Raw genomic sequence first — 17,630 nt, forward strand, 5'->3', positions numbered from 1 at the left:
TTGTGATAGGTAGATCCACTGTACAGGGACCTTAGATATTGGCTTGATTCGGGATGAGGAAAATGTGGCGGCTCCTCGCAGAGGGCCACGGATCGATGTGCCATTGGGTACTTATTTAGTAGATGTTGTGGAGCAGATGCATGGTGATGAACTTGTCCCTCCAGCCCACATTGATGATGCCCCCGCCTCCTCTTCTCAGGCCGCTAGTCAGGTCCCCCAACTCATTTAGAGCTACCCCGTCTTTGGGAGCCAATGTTATACCACTGGCCCAAGTCCAGAAGTTAGAGGCCCAAATGGCCACATTACTGCACCATATTAAGCAATGGATGTGGAAGTTTATTACATAGTCCGAAGAGAGAGTTGAATCAAGGATGGAGTAAAAAATGGACCAAAAGGTCCAAGCAATTCATAAGCGGCTCGATGCCTTCGATTTGAGAGTTCTAGAGAGGCCAGCTCCTACTACTGATATATCTTCTTTCCGAACCGAGCTAGCTAGTTTCCGGGCCAATGTTGACACCATCATATCCACACCAGTTCTTAAGCCACGGGCTGCACCCTCTGCGTAGGCGATGATACAATCCTAGGTGCACTATTCAGTGGAGATGATGCAGATGCGAATCCCGAACCTGCACGTACCCGCGGTAAGAGTCACTGATCTAGTCACAAAATTGAGCTCACGAAGGAGGAAAAGGCTAGCAAAAGGTAGTTCAGGCAGGAGAAGAAGGCATATAAAGCCTCCATAATAAATGAGTAAAAGAGGAGGCAGAGGGCCCGTGAGATGGTTGCTGGGGCCTCGAGTTTTATTCCCGTGTCTGAGGTTCTGCCTACTGTGGCGATGGATGTGAGCACCACTGATGGTGCAGTTAATGTCACAGATAGCACTATTTTTGGTGTTGTCCTTGTTGATGCGGGTACTACTGAGGGTAACCCGAGTGTTGATTTAGTAGGCTTCGGGAAACCAGACCCACTTGCTTGTTGATGGTTCATCGGCGCTATGAGCCTCAGGTTTTCTTCACCCAAATCCATTACTGTTTGCTGTTTTCTGTGCATTAGGGACAGTTGCACCATTTTTTGTTGGGGGTGGGGTAAATGAATTGTGAGTGATAGGGTGAAATTTGACTAACCCAACTTATAATCCTCTCTTGGGGTTTTCTTGCCTGTGTTCTTTTTCCCCAAGAGACTGTTTAATTTCTGTTGAACCAGCATCACTACAACAAATGTGATATTTAGCTACGAAATTATTAGTTACGATATAAAATTCGTCACTAATTATTCATATTTTGTGACAAAAAATACATTTCGTATTTAAATGTATGCGCAACATACTTTTAGTGACGAAACGTACAATTTCATAGCAAAGCTTTGTCCAGTAAAGTTTCCCACCAAAAAATAATTTGGCGCCATTTATTAAGTAAAACCAGTGACAAATTTTAATTCATCAATGACACATTATTTTGTCGCTAATAATGTATCCAATTTGTGACAAAATGTTATTTGTCATAAAATTAGTTACAATTTTGGACACGAAAAAATTTCATCACAAAATATAAGTAGTTGCAATAGCGACAAAATAGAGTTCGTAGTTGAATGTTGTAAGCTTTTAGCCACAAAATCATATATTTAATAGTGACCTTAGTTTTCGTCTCTAATAATATAAGCACTTAGTGACGATTATTTTATTGTCTCTAATTAACCTGTGACTTAGTGACAACATAATTTTGTCACAAAATATACAATGTTTAAATAGTGACAATTTAAATTTTGTAGTTGAATAATTTAACCATTTATCACGATTTTTTTAAATTTAAATATAAAAATAACATTTGGCTACGCTCGAGTGCAGATCTATAGGGTAGTGAGAGAGTTCACCAGCAAGGGTGGACCACATGGGTTGCAGGGGGTTCAACTGAACCCCCTCGGAAAAAAATTACACGGTATATATAAGGTAAATTTTTTGTATTTATGTAGATATATATATTTTGAACCCCCTCAATGACAAAGAGAAACGGATAGCCTAGTGATAGGTCTCCTTGAAATTAACCTACACGTCAAGGGTTCGATTCCCTCTATTAGTGTTTTACTTTTAGTTTCAATTTTTTTTTTAAGTTTTAGTTCCGTTTTTCACGTTACGTTTTATTTAGTTTTTTATTTTATAAAACATGCTAAAAGTTTGGTTTTAAACCCAAAACAAATTCAAGGGCCCGCCACTAAAACTATATACTACTACTTCCTTGAAATTTTGTTTTGTTGGCTTAATTACATGTTAATACTTTTATTTTTCGAACCTCCTGAACGAAAATCCTGGGTCCGCCACTGTTCTCCAGGACCAGTTGATATAAAATTACACAATATATTGATAATATTCTTTTAAATTTAGAAGTTGACTTAGTGATTTAAAGGGTTCAAAATTCCCTTGAAGTTCCAAGTTGAAACATCAACCCATGAATAAAAGTAATACTAGTAAGATAGAGTATATTCATGACACACATAAACTGACATTGTTTGTGTTCATTGCAGACATGTATAACAATTTTTTGACAATAATAAAATCAATGTAAGCCACTTGACAAAAGAGATGCATGTTATTAAACACATCTTATAATGAATATTTAAAATAGATTCACAGCTCTAATAAATAAGGAACAAAAATATTTTCTGGGTAAATAATATTAACAAAAAATAATATGAATGAAAAGCCTCTACTAGTTAAGCAAATATGTTTTCCAGGTCTTCTATAACCTCTAACATAGAAGAAATCGTCAATTATTGTAGTGACTACACCATTCTCGAGACATGACAAGTAGACATCAGATTTGTACTAGAACGAACAACACTAAAATTTTAGTAAAACTTTACCAAAACCGCAGCAAAGCATCAACAATGCGTCAAAATAGCTCCAAAAGTTCATCAAAATAACATTAGAATTGCACCTAAATAGTACTGACAATGAACCAAAATAGCTGGACGAAATTCACACTAATACAACACTATGGTTGCACCAACATAGCAGCAGAAAAGATCCAAAATTACACCAGAAAAGTATCAAAACAACCTTTGAATTACACCAAAACAGCAGCATCACAATAGCCTCTAAATCAGCATTAAACTTGCATCAACACCACGACCAGAGAGCACTAGAGCTGCACCAAAACCAGCAACAGAAAATCACCGTAACAACAGCAAACCAGCTCCAAAACTGCACGAGAAAAGCTCCAAAAAAGACTCCAAAATTGCACCAAAAAAGCAACACCATATTCGCACTAAAACAACACAAAAATTGCACCAAACCTTTTGGACTTGCTCATTAACTTCTAATGCTTCCAGAACGTTGCTTACCCACCTACCTCATGTGACCTCATAGCATCAAGTAGATCAAATTAAGCGTAATTGACAAACACATAACAGAAAGTGGAAACCAATATATAGTCCCTGCCTCATAGATATCTTACTACATCCCTAAAAGAGTCAGCAGGAGAGGTAATACTCCCATGGGTCAATGAGCATATCAGCATATGGTCTTTTCCCCAATAGAGAATCGGGTTCTATCATAAGTACTCATATTAGCAGTTAGGAAAAAGCCAAGAACCTGACACTTAAAATCTAGTGCTTGACAAGAAAGATTATCCACCACATTCTGCGTGATCATTCACCAAGCCACTCCACCCTAGCTCCTAAATGCTTAAGCTTTCTTAATGGAATAACTTACAGTACTAACATTTGCCTTAAATTTAGTCTGATTTTTATTTGATATGGTTGTAGAAGGATGAAACACAAATATTCAAATTAAACTTGTACTTGCCAAGTCACAACATCACCCAATTTACTCAGCATATAACCTTTTAATCAGATGGGAGTTTCGATTGCCAAGACAAGGGGCATAAGAAAAAGAGGATAGATAGCAGTACTGCCTTGCCCTTTATCAGACAAGAATGTGATAAAGAGATACATGGAAAAGAAATTGAGAATGTATTGCTTGATCATTCTGCTAAGCAATTGAGTGTTTATACAGACATCTAGTCAAAATTAGGAAAGACATAACTACAAATAAATAATATTTATGTAATTGATTCTAGCTAATATACACAATATTCTCAAAGAGAGTCAAGCAAGGAGAATAATAGTCTCTTTTAAAGTTACTTAATACAATGTTATCCTTCACTAAAAGATACTTACTAAAATATTACCTTAAAAAATAGTAGTAGTAGTACTAGTAGTAATTACCAACGACATACCAAGTGTAATCCCACAAGTGGGGTCTGGGAGGGTGGTGTGAACGTAACCTTACCACTACCTTGTGAAGGTAGAGAGACTGCTCCCAATAGACCCTTTACTCAAATAAAGCATATCAAAACCAATGAGGAAAGGAAATGCCATAGTGAAGTAACCATATCGGTAGCAACAACAAACAGTACAATAACCTAACCAAAAAAACAAACATGTAATGATAAAATCAAAGCATCAGAAGTAGTAGTTACCAATTCAATAAAGTACTATGGAAAATTATGAGCCACTATTAAGACCCAAGAAAAATGTGGTAAATAGGTAAGAATAGAAAAGGATGGGTGTCTTAGAACTTCTGTAGAGTTTTGAAGGTGAGCTTTTGAAAGAAGTGAGTATCATTTAACAATGAGCTCCATAATATTGAAAAGGTTGAACAAATAATATTGTGAATGGTTACAGGAAGGCTAAAATTTCTAAGAGATAACCCTGTGCAGCAGAAAGCTAAGACTTATGAATGGTATCTGGGATGATTCTCGTTGGTTTATAGTATAATTTAGATAGAAAACTACACAGGTTAAAAGGGAAAAACAAAGAATATATAATCCCTATTCCCTATATATGACTTTTGAAGAAACAAAATATAAAGACAAGAACCAGATGAAGTATAGTTTCCCATTTGATGCTTTATACTCTTCTCACAACCAACTCCTTCCATATGACAGTGAATAGTTACTTCACAACAAAAGAGATCATACTAACTACATGAGGCAAACATAGATGCTAAAACAGTAGTTTATGTATTGGAAGTAGCACTATTCTTCTTGCAGAACAGAGTCAAAGTAACTTATAATATTAGGGACAATCAGAAAGGAAGAAAAGTTAATCAGAAAAACAAAATAAGAGACTTCGATCAACAAGTTACCCTTCAAGACCAGGACTTGTTGGATAGTATATATTTCTGAACCCAAGTTTTTTAGCTGCAGAAGTTGATGTCTCCCCAAGATTGGGGCTGGTGGTATTCTTAGAGATCACAAATGTGACTTGATTTATGTTGATAGAGGAACATCCTCCATAGTACAATCCAATGCAATCCAAATTAAATTAATGTATTAAATAAGAAAACACTTAATGAAAGCGAACAATCCAGACCACACCCAAAATTATAAAAATAGAGAAAACTCCAATAGAAGTCTAATGAAACAGAGAAAACAGTCAAACGAGTGCGAGCAAAAGTTTGAAATTATTTTTCTAGCCAGACTCTAGCGAGGAAGAAGAAGAAGGAGATGATGAGGAACAAGAATAATAGAATACATACCTGGAAGAAGAAGGAGAGACGCACTAGTCGTAGTCAATGAAAGGTAAGCCCCTACAGTTATGAAGTTACATCAAAAAATCAATGTCATCTTCATCATCTGTGTCACCATCTTCATCTTTATCAATACTTGTAGTGCCTTCAGTTCTATCAAGATCACTTATGTACTCAATTATAGTGTCGTCCTCTAGGTTAGAATCTTCGATATTGTAACCAACTTCATGTTCTGTTTGAACCTTCAATTCAAATGCACTTGAATCCAAGGTAATTGAATCAACATCATCTCTATGTAATTGGATCAGCATATCCTCAATAGAAACATCTATCATGTTACTTTCCATTGACACATCTTAATACACTTCATCAGTAGTGTGTAATTCATCATTTTCCACCTTTGAATTTTGCATCTCTAGCACATCATATATATGTCTATCTTGAAATTTTTGCACAATTCGCCAATTTTTTCCCAATTTCAGATCACAAATATAAAATACTTGATTTCCTTGAGTAGCTACTGCAAAAGAATCATGTTCATACCAAAATCTATTTACATTTATACTGGTAAAATTTTTATCTTTCTGCATCCCAAGTTTTTTACGAAGATCAAACCACTTGCATTTAAATAGAACAACTCGATTGCCTTCTATATACTCTAACTCAATAATGTCAACTATAATACCATAAAAGTCAATCACTTCATTTTCATGATAGCCTTCAACGACTATGCCACTATTTTGACTTTTACGTAATTCATCACGACTTTGAATATGGTACCTAACACCATTAACAATACAACCAGGATATCTCCTTCCTCGAACATCAGGTCCCATTGCCAAAGGATATAACTTCTTGATAGACATTGAATTCTCCTTATTACACAAATGCATAATCTACGATGAAAAATTTATTACATTCAATTAGTAAAGAAGAAAAAGTTATACTTAAACACAGCACGATTGTCATTTTAAAATCACTTACTTTCCCTTTGAACCATAAAGAAAAATGTTTCTCTTCTATATTCACAACATCTTGGTTTAACAACTCATTTTTGTGTTCCCTGCATAGGAAAAATGAATTGATGAGTAATTTAAAATAACAGAAAACCAATATAGATAAATAGGAAAACTTACTGTAGAAAAGGCTCTGCTTCTTCACAATTATTTAACACATACCACTGAGCCATATCAAGATCTTTCTTCGGTATTGCATCATATTCTCCTTTAAATGGTCTAACACTTTTAGAAAATATGTCCAGAACATGTTCCTCTTTGTTGCTAGATCCATCAGCATTTCGATCTTCACGATTAAATCTAGTCTCAATGTTAGTAAGATACATAGAGCAAAATGTCAAACATTCATCAATAATATAACCTTCTGCAATAGAACCTTCTGGTCGCGCCTTGTTTAGCACATAACGCTTAAGCTTACACAAAAATCTCTCAATTTTGTACATCCAATGATACTGGACTGGTCCCCCATACATAGCTTCTCGTGGTAAATGTACAACCAAATGTACCATAATATCAAAAAAAGCAGGTGGAAAGATCATGTCAAGCTTACATAATATAATAACTATATCCCTTTCAAGTTGTTCTAAGTCATCTCGTTTCAATGTCTTACAACACAACCGTTGAAAGAAATGACCTAACTCAATCAATGCTAAAGAGACATCTTTATTTCCAAATCCACGAATAGCTATAGGTAGCAATTGTTGTAGCAAAACATGATAATCATGACTTTTGAGTTTAGCTAACTTAACACCATCTGTACTTACACACCTTGAGATATTTGAAGCATAACCATCACGAAATTTAGCATATTTCAAAAATTCCCCAAATTCTCTTTTCTCTTTTTCTGACATGTTATAACAAGCATATGGCATTGTATAACTAGAATCATCATGCTGCAACCATAGTTCCTTTCTTATGTTCATATCCTTAAGATCTTCTCTTGCTTTCTCTGTGTCTCTAGTTTTCCTGTCAATATTCAGTAATGTCCCTAAAATACTCTCACAAATGTTTTTTTCTATGTGCATGACATCTAAATTGTGCCGCAACTTCAAGCTCTTCCAGTATGGTAACTCAAAGAAAATATTTTTCCTCACCCAATTCAACACTATAGGAAGACGCTTTTTTTTCTTATTATATGAGTGTTTTCCTGGTCTATAAGTACTGAGTAGATCCAATTGTTGTAAGACATCATCTCCTAAGAGCTCTTTTGGTTTCAATCTTTTTTCTACCTTCCCATCAAACTGCATGCTTCTTCTCCATGCGTGGCTAGGTTTAAGATACCGACGATGACCCATGTAACAAATTTTACTTCTTACCTTTTGTGACAGTGCATCCTTATTGCAAGTAGGGCATGCCATGTATCCTTTAGTACTCCATCCAGATAAATTACCTACTACAAAAGAAATAATATATGTTAGCTATTACAATTATGTGTTCCCCTGTTATTAAATTTATGTTCATAGCTCTTCTTAAACAAGAAGAGTATCCTAGATTAGAAACATATAAATAATGGGAACAAAAATATGTCCAAATGCTAATAAATAAATAGGAAACAATCAAAGTTTGTCAACCTAACTACTTAAATTAGTTGAGGTGAAACTTACTTATTTGAGTTGATAAAAAAACTAAAGAGTTATCCTCTCATTACTCCTTACATTTCTATGAAATGTGATAAAGTAATTACGTTCTCTATATTATAAAGGAGTGACAAAGATCAGGAGAGCCGTTACAGCTTGATATGAAGAATTTTTAGGCTGGAGATTATTTAGACATATTGAACAATAAGAAATATAAACACATACCATAAGCTGAAAAGTCATTTATGGTCCATAAAATAGCAGCATGCATCTTGAAGTACTCCCCTGTGGAAGCAGCAAATGTCTCTACACCATCACTCCATAACTCTTTCAAAATTCATCAACCAAAGGCCGCAAGTAAACATCAATAGCCTTTCCAGGTGCTTGAGGACTAGGAATAAGTAGTGACATCATCATAAATGGATAAGTAAAGCATTTCCATGGACGAAGATTATAAGTAAATAAAATTACAGGCCACATGCTATAGTTTGTGCTCATATTCCCAAATGGGTCGAAACCATCAGTCGCGAGGCCAAGTCTAATATTACGTGGTTCTTGTGCAAACCACGTATGATTCTTATCAAACTCTTTCCAAGCTTCAGAATCAACTGGATGTCTTAACACATTCGTCTCATCAAGATATGTTTCTTTATGCCACCTCATGTTAGTGCTTGTTTTTTTTGACATAAATAATCTTTGAAGTCTCGGCTTTAAGGGAAAATATCGTAAGACTTTATGAGGAATCCTTTTACCCTTTCCCTTTTCAATTTTCCACCTTGAAGTACCACATTGTGGACATTCTTGTCTATCTTTAAATTCACCCCAATAAAGCACACAATCATATTTACAAGCATGAATCGAAATGTATCCTAATCCCAAACCTTGTAGCATGTTTTTAGCATCATAATGCGACTTAGGAAGTGTCTCACCATTAGGCAATGCATCTCGTAGCAACTCTAACAACATATTAAATGACTTGTTGCTCCATTGATTGTACACTTTAAAGTGGAGCAATTTCACAACAAATGAAAGCTTCGAGAATTTTTTGCATCCCGGGTACAATTCACATTCAACTTCTTTCAACAATTTGTCAAACTTCTTTGCTTCGCTCTCGCTCAAATTATCACATCCATTGTTACTGGATGTTCTCTCCTGATTAGCTTGTGATTTTCCACCGATTTCTTCTAACATGTCATGTATTTCATTATGGCTGACATTTTCTTCATTTATCCATTCCTCATTTTCATCTTCATTGTCAATTGCTTCATCATTATCTCTCATTTGTGATTGTTCTCCATGGTATATCCAATGCACGTAATCTTTCATAATTCCTTTCAACAACAAGTCATCATATACTACATCTTGTGTTTGAAAATTTATATTTAAACATTCTTGGCAGGGACATCAAATTTTAGTATTTCGATCAAAGCGAGTTCGGATAAGTTTCATAAAAGATTGGACACCCTCTAAATATCTTTTAGAGAACTTTGGTTCATGCATCCATCCCTTATCCATGATAAAATGCACAAACATATAACCATATAATAATTAAATACTATAAAAAAACTGACTTCACAAGGTAAAATTAATTTTAAGCTCTTCGTAGGTCTTCCGAAAACACAATAGATGCCACAACAATCAAACTGTTGTTAAGCCTAGCAACTGCCATTGCTTGAGCTATATGACCAAGTAGTATAAAACCTACTTGAATACCTAAAACTCACTCCCAATCAACTCCTAATATCACTCGGTAAATCAGACTTCACTAGTGAACAAAATCGTCTCTCAGACAATATGTCGAACATGTTGCAGGCATCCTAATGTAAGCTTTGTTTTGGCAGCAATGAACGGGTGTTCAACCCTTCTGAAAAGTTTAGAACTTTCGTTTATATTTCAGAATAACATTCACAATAATCTGTATTCATAGGGACTCATAAACTGCGTCACTAATAAAGCACATATTTTACGTAACTTTGCATAAATGTGGGCTTGAAGCCTGAAGGGGATATGGGATGGTTCTGATAGCAAACAAGAGAGAGAAGAAACATAGAACCTTACCTGAATATATACTAGCGAGGTGGAGGTATGAGCAAAAAGATCGGCGACAAGTCCCACAACTACTGCATAGGAGAATCGTGAGAGCTAAACAGATGGGAAAGATGGGTATCTTTTGTTTTGGATGAGAAATAATAAGAGTAGATGTTGGGTTGTTTTGAAATTAGAGTGCAAAAAAGAGTAATGAATCATTTATATATTTGACTAATCTAATGACTTTTCTTTTTGTTCCCCTAAATTTTATTTCTTATCAACTTTATTCACTTGATTATATATTTTATATATATATAAAGAAAATTATATTTTTGCCTGATCTGTTATTTTTTTTCCGTTCGAGTTGAATTCGAGTTTAATCCATCGATTTAAAGATCCAACTCCTGCACCCCGTTTACTGCCGTGAAACAGATGATCTTCGTCCCTTTACGTTTATTTCTATTATTGTCTCTGTGAAAGAGTTATGTCTATTGTAATAATAAATCATGTAATTAGTGGAGTTGTACGCATAAGTTTTCTTCCAAATATTTAGTAATTGTTGCGTAAGATAGTCAAGTGGTCGTGGTTTGATCTCATTCTTGTCACAAAAATACTTCTTTGTAGTTGAATACGAGGAATTTGAAGTTTACCTTGTGCCAAAAATACATGTATTATGATTTAGTTAATTTTAGTTGGTCCAAAAGTCTTAATCGCTAAATGAGTATTTTGTTTGGTGCTTGCATAATGAAACCATATCCAATGATCCATACGAGTAGAACATATGTCGACATGTAGGAGGGAAGACAAGAGAAGTAACATAAGGAAACATACCAAGTTCACTTTTTGATAGATTTAATTGAGAGTGGATTGAAGTTGATCGTAAGTCTCAATAACAAATATAGTAGTGAAACTACATTCAATAAGTCACTCCTTGCGTGTTTCTACCACAAAAAGTTAGTGTAACACTCCAAATATTGACATTTATCTTAGGGAGTATACATATCATTGGACAAAATTCCCTTTTTCAAAACTCGACCTGACTTCAGCTATTCATGCCCAGAATGGCACCTTGCGTCCATATCGTGTGAAAATACCTCCTCTCACAAAATATATTTTAAAATTATTTTGTACACCTTTTGTCTTACGTGGAACACTCCCTGACTCCACTTAGTAGAGGCACGTGAATGATAAAATACAAAAAGAAAGTTTTTTTAACAGCTTGAATTGCTAATTGAAAATTCCCCAAACCAAACATTATGGAATTATAGTACCAAAAAAGAATAGAGGAACATTGTACCATACCATTTTAATTTTGTATGATATTGATATTGGATTTTAATTTGGATCAATGTGGCGTGTAAATATTACAATATGTTATTTTAAACTTCTATAAAGTAATTCTTTATAAAGAATTGTTTTTATTATAATGGCAAGATAGTTAAATTTATTTTTAAAATGTTGATATTTATTATTTTTTTTAAAAAACATGTGGAATGTCAAATATCGTACTAATTGGAATATATTTTGTGATATGTGGTCGAATCCAGAGAATAAGGTGATCTATATTCAAATATATATTTATATACACACTTTATTTGTTTAAGTGTTATTTGATCTACTTATATTTCTATTTTCATGATAGAAACGATGTCAAGTAAACAAGGTCAATCTATCTAAACTTAAATATAGCCATTTTATGGGGTCAAAAGCATATGTAGCTGCTCGTGCTGAAATGGTAAGTTAAACAATATATTTTTTTACTAATGCTTCAACTTCTCTTTTTTTTTTGGCAAGTATAGTATTTTATTTACCATGTGCAATTTACAACTCAATAAAGAACCAATACAAAAATAAAAACCAAACTTAGGACCTGCATTGAGTGGTATCACTCCATGTCAAATGCATCCCTCATATTCCCCTATCCCTCTTAACATCTATTTAACAAATCCAAATCATCACATTGGGTAGTAATCCAGTTTTCTCATATAATTTACTAACACAGGTAACCTAGTAGCTCTTTGGAACACTTCATGTGTGATTCGTTTGATGATAACAGGTTGTGATCACGAAGAATGTTGAAAGATTATGTTGTTCCTTTCTTTCCAGACTTGGTACACAACAGCAGCTAGTACCATTTTATAGACACTCGCACCTTTGCTTCTCCCTTTGCAATGTTGCTGAGCCCACTGCACTTCCTCTATCCACCCTTGATTCGATCTTGTAATGCCCTGCCATTGTAATAAATAACTCCATATATTACCAGCAACTGGACAGTTAAAGAATAGATGTTGTACTGATTTCCCATCGTTCCTACATAGTGGACAAACCTCATCAATTTCCCTCATCCATTGCCCAAGCTTATCCTTACTCTTTAATCTCCCCTTTAACGCTAACCAAAGAATAAACTTCCATTTAGGACATCCCATGTTATTGCATACCATTTTCCTCCAGTTGACTTTAGGTAAATCGCCTAGCAGCAGCTTATACATCTTCTTTATAGAGAAGTTATGCATCCCCATGAAATCGGTTACATTAATCCCAACATTCTCTATATATCGCCTGGCTTTAAACACTTTCTGAATCATCCATGAGGCCATTTTAGGTTCCACCTCCCATATATCTCTTCCTTTAACATAGTATGTATGGACCCATACAACCCATAAATTCTCTTGTTGTATTAACGAATTCCATAATAGCACTAGTTATCTCTTCTCCCATAACAAACCACCCTTTTTTGAAAAAATAAGCATTAAACCCATCATACCCAGGGCTCTTTGTGTCACTGATGCCAGCTAGTGCTTTCCATATTTCTTCCTTCTCCACCTGCCTAACTAGTTGTAGCTGCTGATCTCTTGATAGAACATTACCACCACCCTTGACAGTTATGTCCACTGTTGGTAGACTAGTTGCTGCAGAACCTAGCAATTGTTTATAAAACTTTGTAATTTCCCTTTCAACCTGGCTTCCAGATGACAATACTATGCCTTCAAGACTCATCAATTGTGTTATTTGCTTCTGACTTTTCCTTGACTTTAGACATGCATGAAAATACGAGGTGTTAGCATCCCCCAATTTCAACCATTGCACTCTAGACTTTTGCATCAAGATGCTCTCTTCAATATTTATCCACCTCTCAAGTTCCACTTTGCATTGTTTTTCATCCATTGCTTGCCTACTAGCTGCTAGGGGATCACTCATGAGGCCTTGCACATTGATTAGTTGTTTTCATTTCTGATTTACCCTCTCAGTCACCCCCTTAAACTCCTTAGTATTTAATTTCTGAATCAGCACCTTTACCTTCTCAAGTTCTACCATACACCTCTCATTGTAGGATATGCCATACCCTTCCATCCCTTCCTCACAACACCAATGAAATCAGGGTGCTCAGCAGCTATGTGATTAAAAAATTTGAAAGATTTTTGCCCACTATTCTGTCGATCCCCTAAGGGAAAGCTCATAGCACAATGATCTGAAAACAGTGGCTCCATGATGAGTCCTTGAATGTGCTCCCATTTATGTACCCAAGTAGCATTTGTTAGGATCCAATCTATTTTTCTATGAATGTGCCCATTAGTCCAAGTATATCTCCTACCCAAACACCTCATTCCAATCATGCTAGCTGTCTCCATAAACTTTTTGAAGTCCTGCACCTTCCTATCCATCACAGCATTGCCACCAAATATGTCATCCCCATGTAGAATAGAATTGAAATCACCCATGCTTACTAGAGGCTCTGTAACTGCATTTGTAACTTCCGTCAAGCCAATCCATAAATGTTTCCTATCAGCAATGGTATGCATGCCATACACTCCTGTTAGATAGAACCCTGAGCTTTGAGTCGTGGCATACATATGATGAATTGCTTGTGAACTACATCCACTCTAAACTTCACTTTATTTGGATCCCATAGAATCCATATCCTTCCTCTAGGATCAGTATTATAATTATCCACCCATTCTCACTTTCCAACCATTTTCTGAATTATCTTGTCTGCCTTTCCCTCCTTTATTTTATGCTCCAGCACTACTAGAATAGCTGCTTTATTCCTTCTGCAAAAATTCCTAAACTCAACCTGCTTATGCACTTTATTAAACCCCCTCACATTCCATGAAATGCACTTAATGTAGGATTGTTATATGTTATGCCCTCAACCAGTTTGTTGAGTTCATCCTCTTGACCTGCCTCATTCCTGCCCACTTGGCCAGAATATTCTAGTGTTTCAAAACCATTAGAAGTACCCACTTCCTGCAGATTCTGTTGAGCCACTTTTCTAGCAGATTTCCCTACAGGATTAGACCAGTGTTGCTCTTCTTGCATTTTTTCCTTTCCTTTCTCTCCCTCCCCCACTAATTGAGTTTTATATCTTCCTTTATTATCAATCAATGGATTAGTATTGGGGTCCAACAACATCCTTGTCCAAGCCACCAATAAAATTTTTGAATTCCTTCCTCTTAAGTCTTTCTTTAGCAACTTCATGATGTCCTGCATCCTCAGCTGCATCGACCATTTCAGCATGCTCATGCTCATGCTCCTCCCCTGATGCATGCTCATTCATGAAAATCTCTCATTGTTGTTTGTATGCCCATGCTTACTACAATAAGTTTTTAAATTTATTTTGTTGGGTGACACAACATCTGAAGGGGTCGAACCTGATAGAATTGAGTTCTATAAAAATACACATTACTCAAATGAAAAAGGCTGGGCATCTGAAGAAGCTGAGGCTAACTATGTGAGAAGCAAATATTCTAGTCGCATTCAAAATGATTTATTTGTTATTATAATAAGTTTAAATAATTTGAATTATATGTTTTCTAGAACAACATCATTGATTTGAAAGCTCTATATACTTCGGGAGAGTTTTCCATGACTATTGATGAAATTGTGGATGCTATACTCGGCAAAAAGTCGGGGTACATAAAAGGTCTCGGTTGTGGTCCAAAACCTAATACTAATTGAGCAACACAAAGGAGAACAACAGAGTTAGAAGACTCCCTTCGAAAGACGAAGGAGAAAGCTACTAGTGTCCAACTTTGTTTGCAGAAACGATTGGATGCAGCTGGAGTTGTTGTAGAAAATCAGCAGTCTCAGATAGAAAAATTAACTTCACAATTAGATACTCTATCGGCACGTCAAGATGATATTATGAAATAGCTGCAACATTTCATGAGCTTATCTTGATCAAGGTTAGAATTTTAAATTTAACTACATTATTAAACTTTAGTCAAATATTTCCTAATTTTACCTTTCCTTTTGTTTTTGTCTCTATCAGGTTCCTACTCTAGTGTATGCTAAGTACACAGAGTCAAGGAGAACCCCTTTCTCCCTACGATCCAGAATTGAACAGAACTTTGCTCAGAATGAATAATCAAGGAGTGCCAGCTAATCCTATCAGAGGAGAAGTAGGTGATGGTGTTAGGTTGTAGCCTCCGAGGGTTGGTGATAAAAATAATCAGATTCAAGCTGAGAATCTATTGAGCGATTTAGTGAGGATACATGATCAACCAGGGCTAAGACTGCATGATAACTATAGTGTAAACTTTAATTTTGTTTATTCTGACAGACCTCTTGTCCGACCTCCTCTATCGCCGGGGTATACATTTATGGTGACTAGCAATTTGATCAGATGCTTACAGCAAGGGGCTTGTTTACGGGTGTGGCATCGAACGATCCACATGCTCACATAGCCAAGCTAAGGAGTGATTGCAAAAGTTATGTGGGTCTACCAGACCTGGACATGGATGTCATTGGATTGCGAGTATTCCCTACATCATTAACCGGTGATGCTGCTATGTGATTTAATGAGCTTTCTTATAATTCAATCTACACATGGAAACAATTGATGGATGCGTTCCTAGCAAGATTCTTTCCAGTGTCCAAGAAGCTAAACCACAAAGATAAACTCAATAATTTTTTAGCACTACCTGGAGAATTCGTGAGTAATTCTTGGGACAAGTTCAGTGCTTTCGTACGAGGTGTTCCGAATCATCGGATTGATGATGAGTCGCTGAAGGAATATTTCTACCAAGGTCAGGATGACAACAGTAAGGCATTGCTTGATACTATTTCTGGAGGTTCATATGGTGAGTGCACTTTTGAGCAGATTGAGGAGAAACTGGAGAAAATCAATCGAAACAACAAAGCTTGGAGCACTAGAAAGTCGGATATTGGGAGGAACATGTTTGCCGTTCAAGCTACAAACAACCAATCTGCATATGAGATTGGTCAGGAGATGGCTCAGATGAGAACCGAACTAGGGTTGGTGTTGAAGCATGTGAACGGATGTGCGGAGAAAGTAAATGATGTGAATTATTTGACTAGAAATCCATCACCGGTTGAGGCGCGTAATTATAAAGAGGATACTTATGCGGTGAATGATCAGATGGGGGGTTTCCGAACAAATGCCAAAGGTTCCAATAGGGATAATTGGCGCGAATATCAAGGAAATCAAGGTTGGAACTATGGCAACTACAAGTGAGAGGATAATTATGTCCGGGATGGAAACTTTAATCGCGACAACAACTATAATCGGAACAACTATGGCAACAGAAATGATCGGGTTGGACCTTATGTTCCTCCTAAAATTGGGAATCTAGTACTAGGTAAGTTGTAGATAATATGTCACGCATTGAGGATATGATGCAGAAGATGATGAAGAGGTTTGATGCAATTGATGAGAATGTGAAGGAGATGAGAAATGACTTGTCTGGTATTGGTCAAAAAGCTAATGCCCATGCAGTGTCAATCAAGCATCTTGAGCAACAGAAGGCTCAGTTGTCCACTACAGTAAATCCACGACAACCTGGCACTCTTCCTAGCAACATCATCCAAAATCCAAAGAATGATGGGCATTGTATGATAGTTACTACTCGAGGGGGTAAGCAAACCATTGATCCACCTATGCTGTCCGGGGTGGAAATTGAGACTAGTAAAGATAATGACATGGTAGAGGTAAGTGGAGAGTCCGAGAATGCGACACAGAAAGAAGTGGAGGTAACTCAAAAAATTGTCCCCATACCTAGACCTCCACCTCCCTCTCACAGAGGTTAGTGAAGAGGAAAGAAGAACGCAAATACTGTAGGTTTATTAGCATGTTAAAACAACTCTCCATCAATGTTTCGTTGATAGAAGCTTTGGAGCAAATGCATGGGTATGCAAAATTTATGAGAGATATGGTGACAAAGAAGAGGGCAGTGAGCTTCGAAGATGATGATAGGTTTCAACATTGTAGTGCTATTGCTACAAGATCCCTTGTGCAGAAAAAGAGGATCCTGGTGCCTTTACTATTCCATGTACCAGCGGGTTGTTGCATTTTGCTAAGGTGTTCTGTGATCATGGTGCTAGCATTACTCTGATGCCACTGTCTATTTACAAGAAATTGGTCTAGAAGATCCAAAATCGACTGCGATGCGGTTGCTCATCGCCAATAGAACTGTGAAGAGGCCCATTGGTGTTATCCATGATGTACTAGTGAAAGTGGAGTCG

The 17,630-nt window shown here is 36.2% G+C and overlaps 2 protein-coding genes across 2 annotated transcripts; both read right to left on the reverse strand.

Moving 5' to 3' along the window:
* Positions 1-5,883: 5,883 nt before the first annotated feature.
* On the reverse strand, positions 5,884-7,901 carry LOC125853318 (uncharacterized). Its single transcript, XM_049532992.1, has 3 exons — positions 6,664-7,901; positions 6,512-6,590; positions 5,884-6,423 (listed from the first exon to the last, which is right to left on the reverse strand). Exons 1-3 carry the CDS (start codon positions 7,899-7,901, stop codon positions 5,884-5,886), a joined length of 1,857 nt encoding a protein of 618 aa, XP_049388949.1.
* Positions 7,902-12,776: 4,875 nt separating this feature from the next.
* On the reverse strand, positions 12,777-13,346 carry LOC125853328 (uncharacterized). Its single transcript, XM_049533001.1, has one exon. It carries the CDS (start codon positions 13,344-13,346, stop codon positions 12,777-12,779), a length of 570 nt encoding a protein of 189 aa, XP_049388958.1.
* Positions 13,347-17,630: the final 4,284 nt, after the last annotated feature.

The sequence above is a fragment of the Solanum stenotomum genome, chromosome 1, assembly GCF_019186545.1.
Source record: "Solanum stenotomum isolate F172 chromosome 1, ASM1918654v1, whole genome shotgun sequence".
Classification (NCBI taxonomy): Eukaryota; Viridiplantae; Streptophyta; class Magnoliopsida; order Solanales; family Solanaceae; genus Solanum; species Solanum stenotomum.

Bases quoted from the DNA above. Each gene is read 5' to 3' on its own strand.
- LOC125853318 (XM_049532992.1), bottom strand. From the start codon at position 7,901: ATGGCATGCCCTACTTGCAATAAGGATGCACTGTCACAAAAGGTAAGA. The intron at 6,591-6,663 runs GTAAGTTTTCCT...TTTCCTATGCAG, and splicing joins GAAGCAGAGCCTTTTCTACA to GGAACACAAAAATGAGTTGT. The intron at 6,424-6,511 runs GTAAGTGATTTT...TTTTCATCGTAG, and splicing joins CTTTATGGTTCAAAGGGAAA to ATTATGCATTTGTGTAATAA.
- LOC125853328 (XM_049533001.1), bottom strand. From the start codon at position 13,346: ATGAGTGATCCCCTAGCAGCTAGTAGGCAAGCAATGGATGAAAAACAA.